Source organism: Babylonia areolata, chromosome 3 (assembly GCF_041734735.1).
Source record: "Babylonia areolata isolate BAREFJ2019XMU chromosome 3, ASM4173473v1, whole genome shotgun sequence".
Taxonomy (NCBI): Eukaryota; Metazoa; Mollusca; class Gastropoda; order Neogastropoda; family Buccinidae; genus Babylonia; species Babylonia areolata.
Window position 1 is genome coordinate 24,435,801 of NC_134878.1, and position 13,763 is coordinate 24,449,563.

A 13,763-nucleotide genomic window follows, 5' to 3' on the forward strand; every position below is an offset into this window, starting at 1 on the left:
GGAGTTGCAGCCCACAAACGAAGAAGAAGTTTTTGAAACAGATCTAACTGCATGGAAGTGGAATCGCCACTTAGGCCCACGCCATGCCAACTTTTTGCACTCACCCCCAAAGCTGTTCGGTTGTGTGCACCAAAGTCATAGCTTTCCTGCTGGTTCCTCTGTGTAGCTACTTTTCCTTATCATGAGATAATCTACAATATCTTTATAATATGGATGGCAAAAGGTCTTTTCGCTTCTGATTCTGACTTTATCGACAACTTCTTGAAGATTGAGTCTGCCTCACGCTGGTTTTTCCTCAAGTGTCTGGTTCAGTCATGTTGACAGATTAGTGACATATCTTTTCTCTTCTATACATATTGTCTTCTTGTGTTTTTTCCTTGGCAAAGTTATAAAATGAACATATGGAGAGAGAAAAAAGAAACACAAAAAAACATTGGCCAGATTGAACTATGTGGCTCTGTGCCTGAATTATTTCTTTATTGGTTCAAATTTTACAACATATCATCAACACAGATGTGAAACCACAGTGATCACCATAATCACCCCCCCCCCCCCCCTTCCCCCCCTCTCTTCTTTTTCAAGATGCCGTCCAGGATGTGGTAAGTAGACTGAAATTAATTGGATGGCTGGTGTAGAGCTATTTTGGTGTCAAGGCAGGGGTGTGAGGTTAGATGTCAGGTAGACCTACCTGTAGCTTCTTTTGCACTTTGTACTGTCATAATAGCTTCTTTTGCACTTTGTACTGTCATAATAGCTTCTTTTGCACTTTTATACTGTAGTAATAGCACCGTCTGCGCTATCGTACTGTCATGATAGCTTCTTCTGCACTTTTGTGCTTCTGTTGCACTTTTATACTGTCACAGTAGCTTCCTTTTTTTTTAAATAGCTTTCAGTCTTGACAAAGACAGAGGGACTGCTCACACGACAAAAGAAAACATGCAAAGATAAACCTGTATGCTTTGTATCCAGAAACAGTGTTGGACACATATTTGTAAAACATGGATTTGTGAGTAAATACTATTGTTTTGTTTTTTATAGTGTTGAAAAAGACTCTGTGTGTGTGCTTGTGCATGTGTATGTACACATGCATTATTATGTATTTGTGTATATTCAGGTTTCTGCTGGAGATTAACTGGTTCAAGAGATGGAAGGAATATGTAGGATACGATGCATGGGACACAGTGAACACAGGCAATGTAAGCAGCCACCCTGGCCCCATTGACAACTCAGTTCTGTTCAAGGGTGGGTACTATGTTCAGTCTTTCTTTATACTTCTCTATTGCCAAAGAAATAGATGCACCAGAACACTGGAACATGTTGTGTGTGATCAAGTGTCCTTTGCCCATGCTAGCATATGCGTGACTGCGTGTATGAAATTTTGCCTGCATGTGTGTGTATGTGCGCATTCATGAATGCAGGTGTGTGCACATGTATTTATGCAAGTAGTTGTGTGTGGCTGCATACAAACATGCAGTTGTGTATCACAGCATGTGTATACGCATTTTCATGTGAGCGCATGTGTGTGTGTGTGCATGTGAGTGTATGTGTGTGTGCGTGTGCATGCACAAGTGCATGCATAAGCATGTGTGTATATGTCTCTGTGTGTGTATACATGTGCACACTCGCGCTGGTTAGTACATGTATGTGTTTGTATGTGCATGTGCATGTATATGGGTTTGGGCTACAAAGAACACGCTCATTTGAACTAATCCAATGTTCTTATAATTGGCCAAGAAACTTTGCAGTAGAGAGCAAAGGCACAGCAACCTTTTTTTCTGACAGGTGTATTCATGCATGTGCACACTCATATGTACACGTTTGCACACACAGAATGAGTTACACATGTATACCTGCTAGCAAACACATACACACGCACACACGAGTGAACATATGGAGCTGCAGACAAAATTTTGCTGTGGAAAATGATGCACACTACAAGAGTTGATAATGTACCTACAACACGCATACTCACACTCACTCACTGACTCACTTAGTCACTCTTTGCCGATCGGTCAAACTTTGTTGGCTGTGCTTCACCATCCGTACAAAAAAAGAACTGTCAGTTTCAGTTTCTGAAGGAGGCGTCAATGTGTTCGGACAAATCCATATACACTACACCACATCTGCTTGGCAAATGCCTGACCAGCAGCATAACCCAACGCGCTTAGTCAGGCCTTGAATGCATGTATATATTTGTGTACCTATCACTGTGTAGTATCAGAATGAATTTCTTCTACAGAATTTTGCCAGAGGACAACATGCTCATTTCCATGGGTTCTTTCTCAGTGCGGGCTGCACACAGTACCAGTTTATTATCACATCCCAATGACAAGATGCTCAGTTTGATTTTCCAAACATGGGAGAAAGGGCGAGAGTGAGATTCGAACCCAGACCCTGAAGGATTCTGTATTGGTAGATGAGTGTCTTAACCATTCTGCCACCTTCCTTGGGTTTAAGGAAGCTTGATAGCTTGATAATTAACGTAACCTTATACTTTGTAATCAGAGTGAACAAAAAGTAAACTTACGTAGACTGATAATCAGCAATTCTGATCATTTGTAATCAGAATGAATAAAAAGTCAGTTCATATATATTCATTGAAATAGCACAGCCCAAGGTACAGAATAGGGTTTTTCTTTTTCTTTAAAGAAGCCAAAGAAGAAAAGAAAGATAAGTGGACATCATATTGGAAATGAAGTTTTATACTTAGCATGTGTTTTAACAGACAGGACAGAAGAGGACGTGAACGACACCGGCAGCAGTCAGCTGAAGGAACTTTTGGTAGATGAGCTGGACTATGTGCTAGTTCCAGAACAAGCCTGGATCATGTTGGTCAACATGTATGGACTGGTGCCAAACCAGGTAACGAGACACTCAGGCTTTAAAAGCAGGTTAGTCTAAGATAGGACAAAGCAAGTTAAAAAGTAGCAAAAACTTAGAAAGTCACACAGTTTCAATTACAGTTTCTCAAGGAGGTGTCACTGCATTCGGACAAATCCATATACACTCCACCGCATCTGCTTAGCAAATGCCAGACCAGCATTATAGCCTGCCACACTAAGTCAGGCATGAGAAAAAGACAGCATAAATAACAATTGTTCAAATATTTAGAAAAAAAAAATTATGATAATAATAGAATATCAAATAAAACAGAATAGGATCATGGTTTCTGGCTTCAGGAAGATTTTTTTTGGGGGGAAAGAAAGAACCTATTCTGCATGTTTTGTCAGGATAGCCAGAGTAAGGACAATACAAACCCTCTTCCACAGTGTACACGCTGAAGGCAGTGGTCTAAACTTTAACAAACAGGATATTCCATTCATGACAAAGTAGCAAAACTAAGGTGATCTACAGACAGTGGGAAGGGAAGGGGTACGCAAAGATCCTTGCCAATAATTCTGCCGTTTAGTGGCTACATTGAACATGCTAACATCATTTCCACACACACAACACAACACAGAGGCTATATTCTCACGGTTTCTGAATCAGACACAAGTTTGTTTCATTTGAGCTCTCAGTACCACATCTGTAATAAGGGGACTCTCAATGTCCATGTGGAACATCACAATTCAACTGACCTGACATCATGCCCCCCAAAATTAGAAACTAAGTTACCAAAAGAGCATGAAAAATAAAACAAGAACAAGTTGTTATTCACAGCCCTCGGTCAGTCAAGGATTCCCTTTCACCTTTTCATCATTCAACATCTGTGCAGTTGTTGTTTCTACCGGTAGGGCCTGTATGGGTCATGGAAAACCAGAAAAGTGATGAAATTGTAAAACGTAATTTTTCAGTACTGGAATTTCATTATTATGGTTGATGTCTTGGAAAAGTCATGGAATTTAGAATAAAGCTTTTAAAGAACACAAATGCTTTACGAGAAGCAGTGTGTGACACACAGATGCCATATTTCAAACTTAGGCACATGACATTGTAGCCGGGTTGGCTACGATCTTCGTTGGGCCAGCTTAGCAGACGATGTTTGTGACTCGCTGAAGGTTACTAAGGAAGTTGTAAATTGGTCACAAGTTATCACCCTTTACAGGGAACCGTATGATGATTTTCATCAATTTGTTAAATTATAAACACTTCCTTATAGATGAGATTATAGTTTTATGTTATGGGACTTCAGAACAATCATACTTTTCAAATGTAATGATATCATTTGACCAGAAAGCCTATAACTTTTTAAAACTAATATTTATGTGAATGAGTTTTGGCGCAATCTTCGAAATCCACTCAGTTGAAACATACAAAATACTTTCGTTTTCTGTAACTCGGTATAGTTGCCATGGATTTAGATTGTGCATTAAAATGTAAACGATTAAGCTTCTTCTCGTGTACTGCTTTCCGTGTACACCTAAGTTATAGGCATGCAATGGTACGAAATGTCTGACGGCATTTCGGCGCCACAAAACTATCTCTTCTTCAAGCCATTGGAATTCGTCAGTGCCGATTTGAGCAAAATATGTTTTTACAATACCTAGACATTTTTATAGCGTGTCTTGCAGATGTTTGCATTTCTGTTATCAATCTGATTAGTATCGTGCATGTATAATTGTGTTGTAGTTGGTTTAAACGAAGTATTTCATTGTCGATCACAAGTGCCAAAAGCACCGCCAAGCGGTGCCGACACGGGAGCTGTCCGCTGAGTTTTCTCTTGAATTTTTACATAAAAAATCTTTACTCTAGAAGCAGATTCTATAGATGATTTTTATATAGTTGGAAATTCAGGATGTTCAGTTACTTAATTGTTGCAATTATATTACATATCGCGACGTTTTAATTGTTGTAATGTACAAAAATGATACATGAACTTGTTAAAAGCTCGTTCATTCAGTGACTCTTTTTGTTTACAGTTTTTAACTACATTAATTTTGTAGAAAATGTTTAGCTTAAGAAAATGCTCGTCTCTTGTAGTTTTGTGTGATATATAATATGTATATGTTAGTTCCCCGAGCCGAAAGTCAGAAGCCGCTAAATTTGGTCAAACGAACACAAGCTTGGCCCCTCAAGGCTCGCGGAGGGCCGGTTTCGTGAGTTGCTTCACGGTGCTGGCTTTGCGGTTCGGCGGAACTAAATATAAGGAGTGAGTGAGTGCCAGACAAATTCAGAACTCTCCTGGCCTGGAAGATTGAGAAAATAAAAGAAGAAAACCAGCGCACTGCCTTCCCGAGTCTACCTTGCCTGGCTGCAGCTCTCTTCTGCACAACACCTTCTACCTGTCTTCACCTTCTCTAACACCACCTTACCACCCCGTCACAACATAACAAAACGTTAATTAGCATATCTATGTTTGTTTGTGCATATGTGAGTAAATGTTTTGCATGTGTGTGTACTCATTTGCTTTGTGTCTGTGGGGTTGTGTGTGTGGTGTGTGTGTGTGGTGTGTGTGTGTGTGGTGTGTGTATGTAGTGTGTGTATTGTGTATGTGTGTGTGTATGTGATGTGTGTGTGTATGTGGTGTGTGTGTGTGTATGCGATGTGTATGTATGTGGTGTGTATGTGATGTGTGTGTGTATGTGATGTGTGTATGTGGTGTGTATGTGTATGTGGTGTGTGTGTATGTGATGTGTGTGTGTATGTGGTGTGTGTGTATGCGATGTGTGTGTATGTGGAGTGTGTGTGTATGTGATGTGTGTGTATGTGGAGTGTGTGTGTGATGTGTTTGTGTATGTGATGTGTGTGTATGTGGTGTGTGTGTATGTGATGTGTGTGTATGTGGTATGTGTGTATGTATGTGATGTCTGTGTATGTATGTGATGTGTGTGTATGTGGTGTGTGTGTGTGCATGCGATGTGTGTGGTGTGTGTGTGTATGTGATGTGTGTGTATGTATGTGGTGTATGTGTATGTGGTGTGTGTGTATGCGATGTGTGTGTATGTGGTGTGTGTATGTGGTGGGTGTATGTATGTGGTGTGTGTGTATGTGGTGCGTGCGTGCGTGTGTATGTGGTATGTATGTGATGTGTGTGTATGTGGTGTGTGTATGCGATGTGTGTGTATGTGGTGTGTGTGTGTGTGCGATGTGGTGTATGTATATGCGATGTGTGTGTATGTGGTGTGTGTATGCGATGTGTTTGTATGTGGTGTGTGTATGTGATGTGTGTGTATGTGGTGTGTGTGTGTATGCGATGTGTGTGTATGGGGCGGGGGGTGTATACGATGTGTGTGTATGTGGTGTGTGTGTATGTGATGTGTGTTTATGTGGTGTGTGTATGTGGTGTGTGTGTTTGTGTGTATACAATGTGTGTGTATGTGGTGTGTGTGTATGCGATGTGTGTTTATGAGTGTGTGCTTGTTTTTCAGAAGCCGATTAAACGCTATGTGATAGAACGAGGCATGATTGCGAAACACTGCCGTGTGGAAGTTGATCTGATGGAACTGAAGCTGTATTTACATCTTGACCTCCACACCTTCATCACAAAGCAGTTCAGCCAAGTTGCAACAGTTGGTAAAGTGATTTGCTTGTGGTCTGTTACCACCTTTATTTACTTCTTCTTCATCCATGGGCTGCGATTCCCGTGTTCACTCTTATACCTGAGTGGGCTTTTACATGTATGACCATTTTTACCCCGCCATGTAGGCAGTCATCTTCTATTTTGGGGGGAGGTGCATGCCGGGTATGTTCTTGTTTTCATAACCCACCGAACTCTGACATGGATTGTGGGTTCTTTAACATACATATTTGATGTTCTGCATGTTTATATACAAGAAGTTTATGCATATCCAGATGCAAACACTCAACTGTTGGCTGCCGTTCTTTCTCTGTCTCTGGACCTTGCAATTGGAATGAACTTCCCCTTTCGCTTTGTCAAGTCTCCACACTCAGCTCTTTCAAGTCTGGCCTTAAAACCCACCTCATCCCAAAATAGCTTCCCTTCCCTGTCTCTTCCTTGTCTTTAGTTTCTACAGTTTTAGAGTTATGCATGCATGTGAATGACTGCTGCGAAAGCGCTTTGATTTGTCTCTGCACAAGATTCAGTGCTATATAAATACCATTATTACTATTATTATTAAGGGGGCTCAGGCACTAGCATGTCTGCACAATTGTTGACTTGAAAGTCCATAGCTTAACCACTGGAGTCCATAGCTTAACCACTCGCCTGTCACCTCTTTTATAAAAGGGGAGTGTTATGCTAGGCAAAGTGACAGTGCGTTTGTGCCAAGTAATCACCTTAATATGGTTTGTTTTGGAGCAGAGCTTGCAAATACATATTACCACCACCATCAGTGGTGCATTGATGCTGTTGAGGGCATCACTGCAACAGGCTGGAAATCTGCAACCAACTATTCCTAAAATGCTTCAAAACAGTACTTTCTTTTTTTCCAATTTTGTACTATAAGGATTTTAAGAAATTTATTAGTATCTATTTCATTTTTAGTACCACTTGTAAGGAAGGTTCTTTTCTTTTCAAACTCAATTCTGTTGATGCCATTCACATGAAAACACATACATGAAGGAAACAAGAATTCACAGCGAAGTTGTGATTCTGTTTGATGGCAGAACTTGACCAGAACAGCAGGGAAAGTGTAATAATAATAATAATGATAGTATTTATATAGCGCTGAATCTTGTGCAGAAACAAATCAAAGCGCTTTCACACCAGTCATTCACACGCATGAATAACCCTAAACTGAAGAAACTGAAGACAAGGAAGAGGTTGGCGAGGGAGGCTATCTTGTGAAGAGGTGGGTTTTACGGCCAGACTTGAAAGAGCTGAGTGCGGAGACCTGACGAAGCGAAAGAGGAAGTTCATTCCAAATACAAGGTCCAGAGACAGAGAAAGAGTGGCATCCAACAGTGGAGTGTTTGAACCTGGGTGTGCGTAAACAGAGTGGATCTGAAGCCAATTGTAGAGAGTGAGATGGAGTGCAGAGGTGAAGGCAGCCACAAAGATAGGAAGGGGCAGATTTGTGAATACATTTATAACATAGAGTGCTGATGTTATACTTTATTCTGTGTGAGACAGGGAGCCAGTGGAGATGTTGCAAAATAGGAGTGATGTGCTCAGATCTTTTCTTTCTGAGGACGAGTTGGGCGCTGAAGGGACTGAATTGATGAAGCAGGCAAACCAGACAATAGAGAGTTACAGTAGTCAAGGCGAGAGAGAATGAGAGAAACGACAAGTCTAGATGTTTCGTCAGTGGACAGATATTTCCGAATGGAACTGATGCATTGCTCCTGACTGAGCTGGAAAGAGGGATGGATGTACTGCCAAGTTTGATTTTGTCAGCTGTGATGGAAGAGAGTTTTTGTTTAGTTCCTATGATCATTGCTTCAGTTTTGTCTGCGTTCAATTGTAACTTGTTTGTAGCCGGGTTGGCTACAATCTTCGTTGGGCCACCTTAGCAGACGACTTTTGTAACTCACCGAAAGTTACTAAGGAATTCAGGCACAGTAAATCGGTCACAAGTTATCTCTTACAGGGAACTGTATGATTTTTCATCAATTTGTTAAATTATAAACACTTCCTTGTAGATGACATTATAGTTTTTATGTTATTGGACCTCACAAAGATCATACTTCTCAACTGTAATGACATAATTTGGCCAGGTAGCCTATAACTCTTTTAAACTAATATTTATGTGAATGAATTTTGGCGCAATCTTCGAAATCCACTCAGTTGAAACATACAAAATACCTTCGTTTTCTATAAATCGATATAGTTGACCATGGAATTTAGATTGTGCATTAAAATGTAAATGATTAAGCTTTCTTCTCGTGTACCGCTTTTCGTGTACACCTAAGTTACAGGCATGCAATGGTATGAAATGTCTGACAGCATTTCGGCCCCACAAACTGTCTCTTCTTCAAGCCATTGGAATTCGTCAGTGCCGATTTGAGCAAAATATGCTTTTACAATACCTAGACATTTTTATAGTGTGTCTTGCAGATGTTTGCTTTTCTGTTATCAATCTGATTTGTATCATAAATGTGTAGTTGTGTTGTAGTTGGTTTAAACGAAGTATTTCATTGTCGATCACAAGTGCCAAAAGCACCGCCAAGCGGTGCCAACATGGGAGCTATCCGTTGAGTTTTCTCTTGAATTTTGACATAAAAATCTTTACTATAGAAGCAGATTCTACAGATGATTTTTATATAGTTGGAAATTCAGGATTTTCAGTTACTTAATTGTTACAATTACATATCGCGACGTATTAATTGTTTTAATGTACAGAAATGATACATGAACTCGTTAAAAGCTCGTTCATTCAGTGACTCTTTTTGTTTACAGTTTTTAACTACATTATTTTTGTAGAAAATGGTTTAGCTTAAGAAAATGCTCATCTCTTGTAGTTTTGTGTGATATATAATATATCTATGTTAGTTCCCCGAGCCGAAAGTCAGAAGCCGCTAAATTTGGTCAAACAAACACAAGCTTGGCCCCTCAAGGCTCATGGAGTGCCGGTTTCGTGAGTCGCTTCATGGCGCTGGCTTTGCAGTTTGGCAGAACAAAATATAAGGAGTGAGTGAGTGCCAGACAAAGAGAGAACTCTCTTGGTCTGGAAGAATGTGAGAATAAAAGAAGAAAACTGGCGGACCGCCTTCCCGAGTCTACCTTGCCTGGCTGCAGCTCTCTTCTGCTAACACCTTCTACCTGTCTTCACCTTCTCTAACACCACCTTACCACCACATCACATATTTAGAGTCATCCAGTTTTGAATGTCCAGGAAGCATTCAGATGTTTCTTGCAAGAGCGAGGACAATTTTTCATGGGTATCACTCCTCTGAAGTTGAGAGTCATCAGCATAGGAATGATGACTAACATTGTGGTGGTTATAATTTCAGTGAGAGGAGCAGTGTACAGTTGTGAAGAGAACTGGGGCTAAAACAGATCCCTGTGGGACTCCGTGTTTGATTTTAACAGGTTCAAACTGGAAATTATTGACGATGACAGACTGGAACTGATCAGTGAGATAAGATTTGAACCAGTTGAAAACAGTGCCGTTGATGCTAAATGTAAAATGAAGACGGGAAAGAAGGATTGAATGGTCTATCATGTCAGAGGTGGCTGACAAGTCGAGGAGAGTGAGAAGGGAAATGTTTCCTGAGTCAGATGCTAGCAGTGGATTATTCAGGATGTGAAGGAGAGTGGTTTCGGTGCTGTGGTCAGCACGATAGGCAGACTGAAAAGGCTAGTGCTTGTTAAGAAACTGAGAAAAGTTCTGCAGTCAACACAGTCAAATGCATGCAGGGGTATTCTTCTTCCTCGTTTTTGGGCTACAGCTCTCACATTCACTTGTATACACAAGTGGGCTTTCATGTGTATGATCTTTTTTACCCTGGCCATGCAGGCAGTCATACTCCATTTTGGGGGTGGGGGTGGGTGGGGCAGCATGCAGGAGTAAACACAGGCACATAAAAAAAGTAAATACAGCATTCCAAAAATGACAGGTGTGGTCAAAAGGTGTCCATCTCATCAACGTTTTTTGTTTGTTTTTTTTTTTGTTTTTTTGCTGCCCTGTGATCTGCACTGTTCCAGTGGCATTTCTCCCACGTCGCTCATTCCAGTCCCCCAAACACAGCCACACCCGGGTTCTTCTGTCACACTCCCAACTTCAGCAGTCCACAGGGAACCATTGATGTTAGGTCGCCAGACAACCACACACCAGAAGTGACCCTGCACTGCTGCTGAGTCATTTCAGTGGTGTTCAGTGGTGCTTGTTCTGATTTAACGTACTTAGGTACACCACCTACTAAGCCCCCTACTGATGACAATAATGGCTTAGTCGTGGAGCCAGACTGAGTGAGTGTCCCTCCCAGAGTGGAGACCGCCACCACATCCCTCCAACAACAGCCCCCCATGAATCTGCTGACACTGAAGGCATTGACAGGTCTCACCCCAAGCATGGAAGTGGAGGGGTATCGAAAGTGAGGTCACCATGACAGCAGGGCATGAAAGGCCACAGTATTTGGGACATTTTTGTCTATATTGGGAATGATGAAGGAGGAGGATGACATCACAGTGACGATGACAATGTTGCCATAGAGGTCCATTTTGGTTTGGGACTTCGTGACGAGGTTGAACTCTACGCTTCCTTTCATAATGATATCCTAGCGTCAACCAGGCCCAAGAGATACAGACACTTGCAGTGTTGGTCAGGTAATTAGAGCAACACACCCAAAGACGCATCCATGAAGTGGATGACACTCGACTATGGCATATGTTCACACACTTTGCATATGTTTCTGTGTGTGCATGTGAAAAATGTCTCTGCAAAGAATGTGAGTGTGTGAAAGTACATCCAAGCCTTTATGAGCGTATGCCTGTGAATGTGTACATGTGTGCATGGTGGGGTATGGTGTGTCTGTTTTTGTTCTTCATGCAGCAGTTAATCTTTCTTTGACTGTCTTCTCTATGTCTGTCTAACAAGTTTTAAGTCTGTCTATTCTTGGCTGGCTGTCTCGCACACAGATCTTACACACACTTGATTTGTTGGTCCACAGAGCAGCTGGAAGGTGAGATGAGACGACTGTTTCATGTCCCAGAATCCACAGAAGTACAAGTGTGGGCACGCTACATGTCTGACTCATATGAATGTTTGTCTGACAAGACAAAAACACTGCAGGATGAAGGAGTCTACCATGGACAAGTGGGTACAGATATTTTTTTGCACTCCATATGTGTGAATTATGTATCCATGTGTGTGGGGAAAATTTGTACAATGTGACTGCAATCATGTTATAATGTTATGTTTCACAGACACAGTATTTAGACGGTAGAAACTGACTTCACGAACATTTACTCAGGTGTTATTACAGTTGTGGCATTATTCTTAATCTGCAATAAGACATTGAAAATAAAGTAGACAGTATATACTGACATGATAGAAATGTTCAGACAGAATCACGGCAACATAATGCCTTTACAGTGGACACTATCATTTGCCTATGCACATTGTTTTGTCAAGTTAATCAAATGTTCTTAATATTCATATGACACTTGTAGTGTGTGTGTGTGTGTGGTTATACACTAAACTTTGTGTGTCCTTCATTTAAACATTTCTTGCATGTGGATTCTGATACAGTACTAGAACCCAGCTTCCAACATTTGTTTACAAATCATTAGAATGTACTCTCTGTCTTTTGCTTACACTTTCACTGACAGAAAACTTACTTTTTTGTATGTGTATATATGTTGTTGTTTTTGTGTGTGTGTGTCCACTGTATTATGAAAAGTGTCATTAAAAATGTTTATGTATGTCAGAATCATTAGCTATTTCTGTTACAGGTGATAGTGCTGGAACAAAGGAACAGTGATGGAACTTGGCCCATGATTGAGAGGTAATGAGAATGACCAAACTCCCCAAAGCTCTAATTATATTTCCTGTGTCTTTAGTTGGACTTCATAAATAGAGAAATGGGACGTTGGTTTTGTTGTATTTTCAGAAAAAACGGTAAAAATGTATCAAGCAACAAGAAACAGAAAATAAGAACAGGACTGTGAGCTGCAGACTTCTGTCTTTTGCACAGCCTTTTGAACAACCCAGCCATTCCCTTGTGATCTCAGTCGGGCAAGTTTCATGAAATCCTGACATTATCAGTCAGTTCATGTATTTTACTGGTGGTCTCAGGGAATTAATGAATTTCCTGACTACACATATTTCTTGTAACATTATTAAATGCAAGGTAGATAGATGTACAGATATGTTTCAGCTCATGTAACCTCAATCTGACCTCACTCATGCTGCAGCCGTTTACCAGCAGTCATTGTGTTCATTAGTGTTTGGCTGTGAAGGTGTGATGAACAGGTGCTGTTTTTGTCATACTGCATACTTTTCTGAGCTGTTTGATACTGTTAGTGATCAATGTGGTTTTTTTCAGGAATAAATGTGCGTGTGGGATGATGGGGGGTGTATGTGAGAGAGTGTGTGTGTGTGTGTATGTGTGCATGTGTGTGTGTGTGTGTGTGTGTGTACAGGATGCCACAAGCAAGCGGTCAGAGCTTGCCACAAGCAAGCAGTCAGGGCTTATTTGCAAGGTTATTCCTTGTCCAGTAAGTATCCATGACAGAGAATTGCAGACTTTGCTTATTGAACTTTAATCTTAACCTAGATGCTTAGCAAGGCCTTGCTCAGCTTTTTGTGGTGCTTTCTAGAGGGAATTTTTCTGTCACCTCACGTCATTGTCCTCTATTTGTAAATGCCATCACAGGTCTGCTTTCAAGCCCAATGTGGTTATTTCCTCTGTATATATATATTTTTCAGGACATTCCTGGGTCTGGGTTTGGTGTTGGACTTTTAGTTTAGGCCCCATTTTAGGCCCTGTTTCAGCATGGTGCACTGTTCTCCCTTTATTTTCCTCACTCCGCCCAGTGTGAAAGGGCTCCTGTCTTCAGTCTGGGAAAGTTAAAATGGTGGAAGGAGAGAATTGGCCCCCATTTTCCTATGCCGAGCCCTAGACACTGTGAATGTGAATCCATTCATTTTGCCCATCACTCCTGGTGGAGCATAGGCCATCGACGACCCCTCGCCATTGCACTCTGTTCTGGGCTGTTCTGGCCATTCCAGTCCACTTGGTCCCTTGCTGCTTCAGCTTTGCCTCGGTATCTCGCCTCCAGCTGTTGCGAGGCCGGCCTCTCTTCCTCTTTCCCTGCGGGTTCCAGGTCAGGGCTTGGCGTGTGATGCTGGACGCTGGCTTCCTGAGGGTATGTCCGATCCAGCCCCACTTCCTCCGCAGTATCTGCTTGGCCACTGGTTCCTGTCCCGCTCGCTCCCACAGATCTTCGTTTCGGATCTTCTCCTGCCATCGGATCTTGT

General features: G+C 41.4%; 1 protein-coding gene across 5 annotated transcripts in view; it reads left to right on the forward strand.

Annotated features, from left to right (window-relative positions):
• LOC143279875 (uncharacterized) overlaps positions 1–13,763 on the forward strand; it is a 37,165-nt gene that overhangs the window by 11,953 nt on the left and 11,449 nt on the right. For 2 of the 5 annotated variants that reach the window (XM_076584161.1, XM_076584162.1), the window contains 7 exons: positions 583–599; positions 1,115–1,242; positions 2,726–2,862; positions 6,309–6,453; positions 11,452–11,597; positions 12,236–12,288; positions 12,926–13,000. In XM_076584161.1, coding sequence (XP_076440276.1) covers positions 583–599; positions 1,115–1,242; positions 2,726–2,862; positions 6,309–6,453; positions 11,452–11,597; positions 12,236–12,288; positions 12,926–13,000 — 701 coding nt within the window. The remainder of the gene's footprint in view (positions 1–582; positions 600–1,114; positions 1,243–2,725; positions 2,863–6,308; positions 6,454–11,451; positions 11,598–12,235; positions 12,289–12,925; positions 13,001–13,763) is intronic. The other 3 variants (XM_076584160.1, XM_076584159.1, XM_076584164.1) reach the window with 2 other exon arrangements.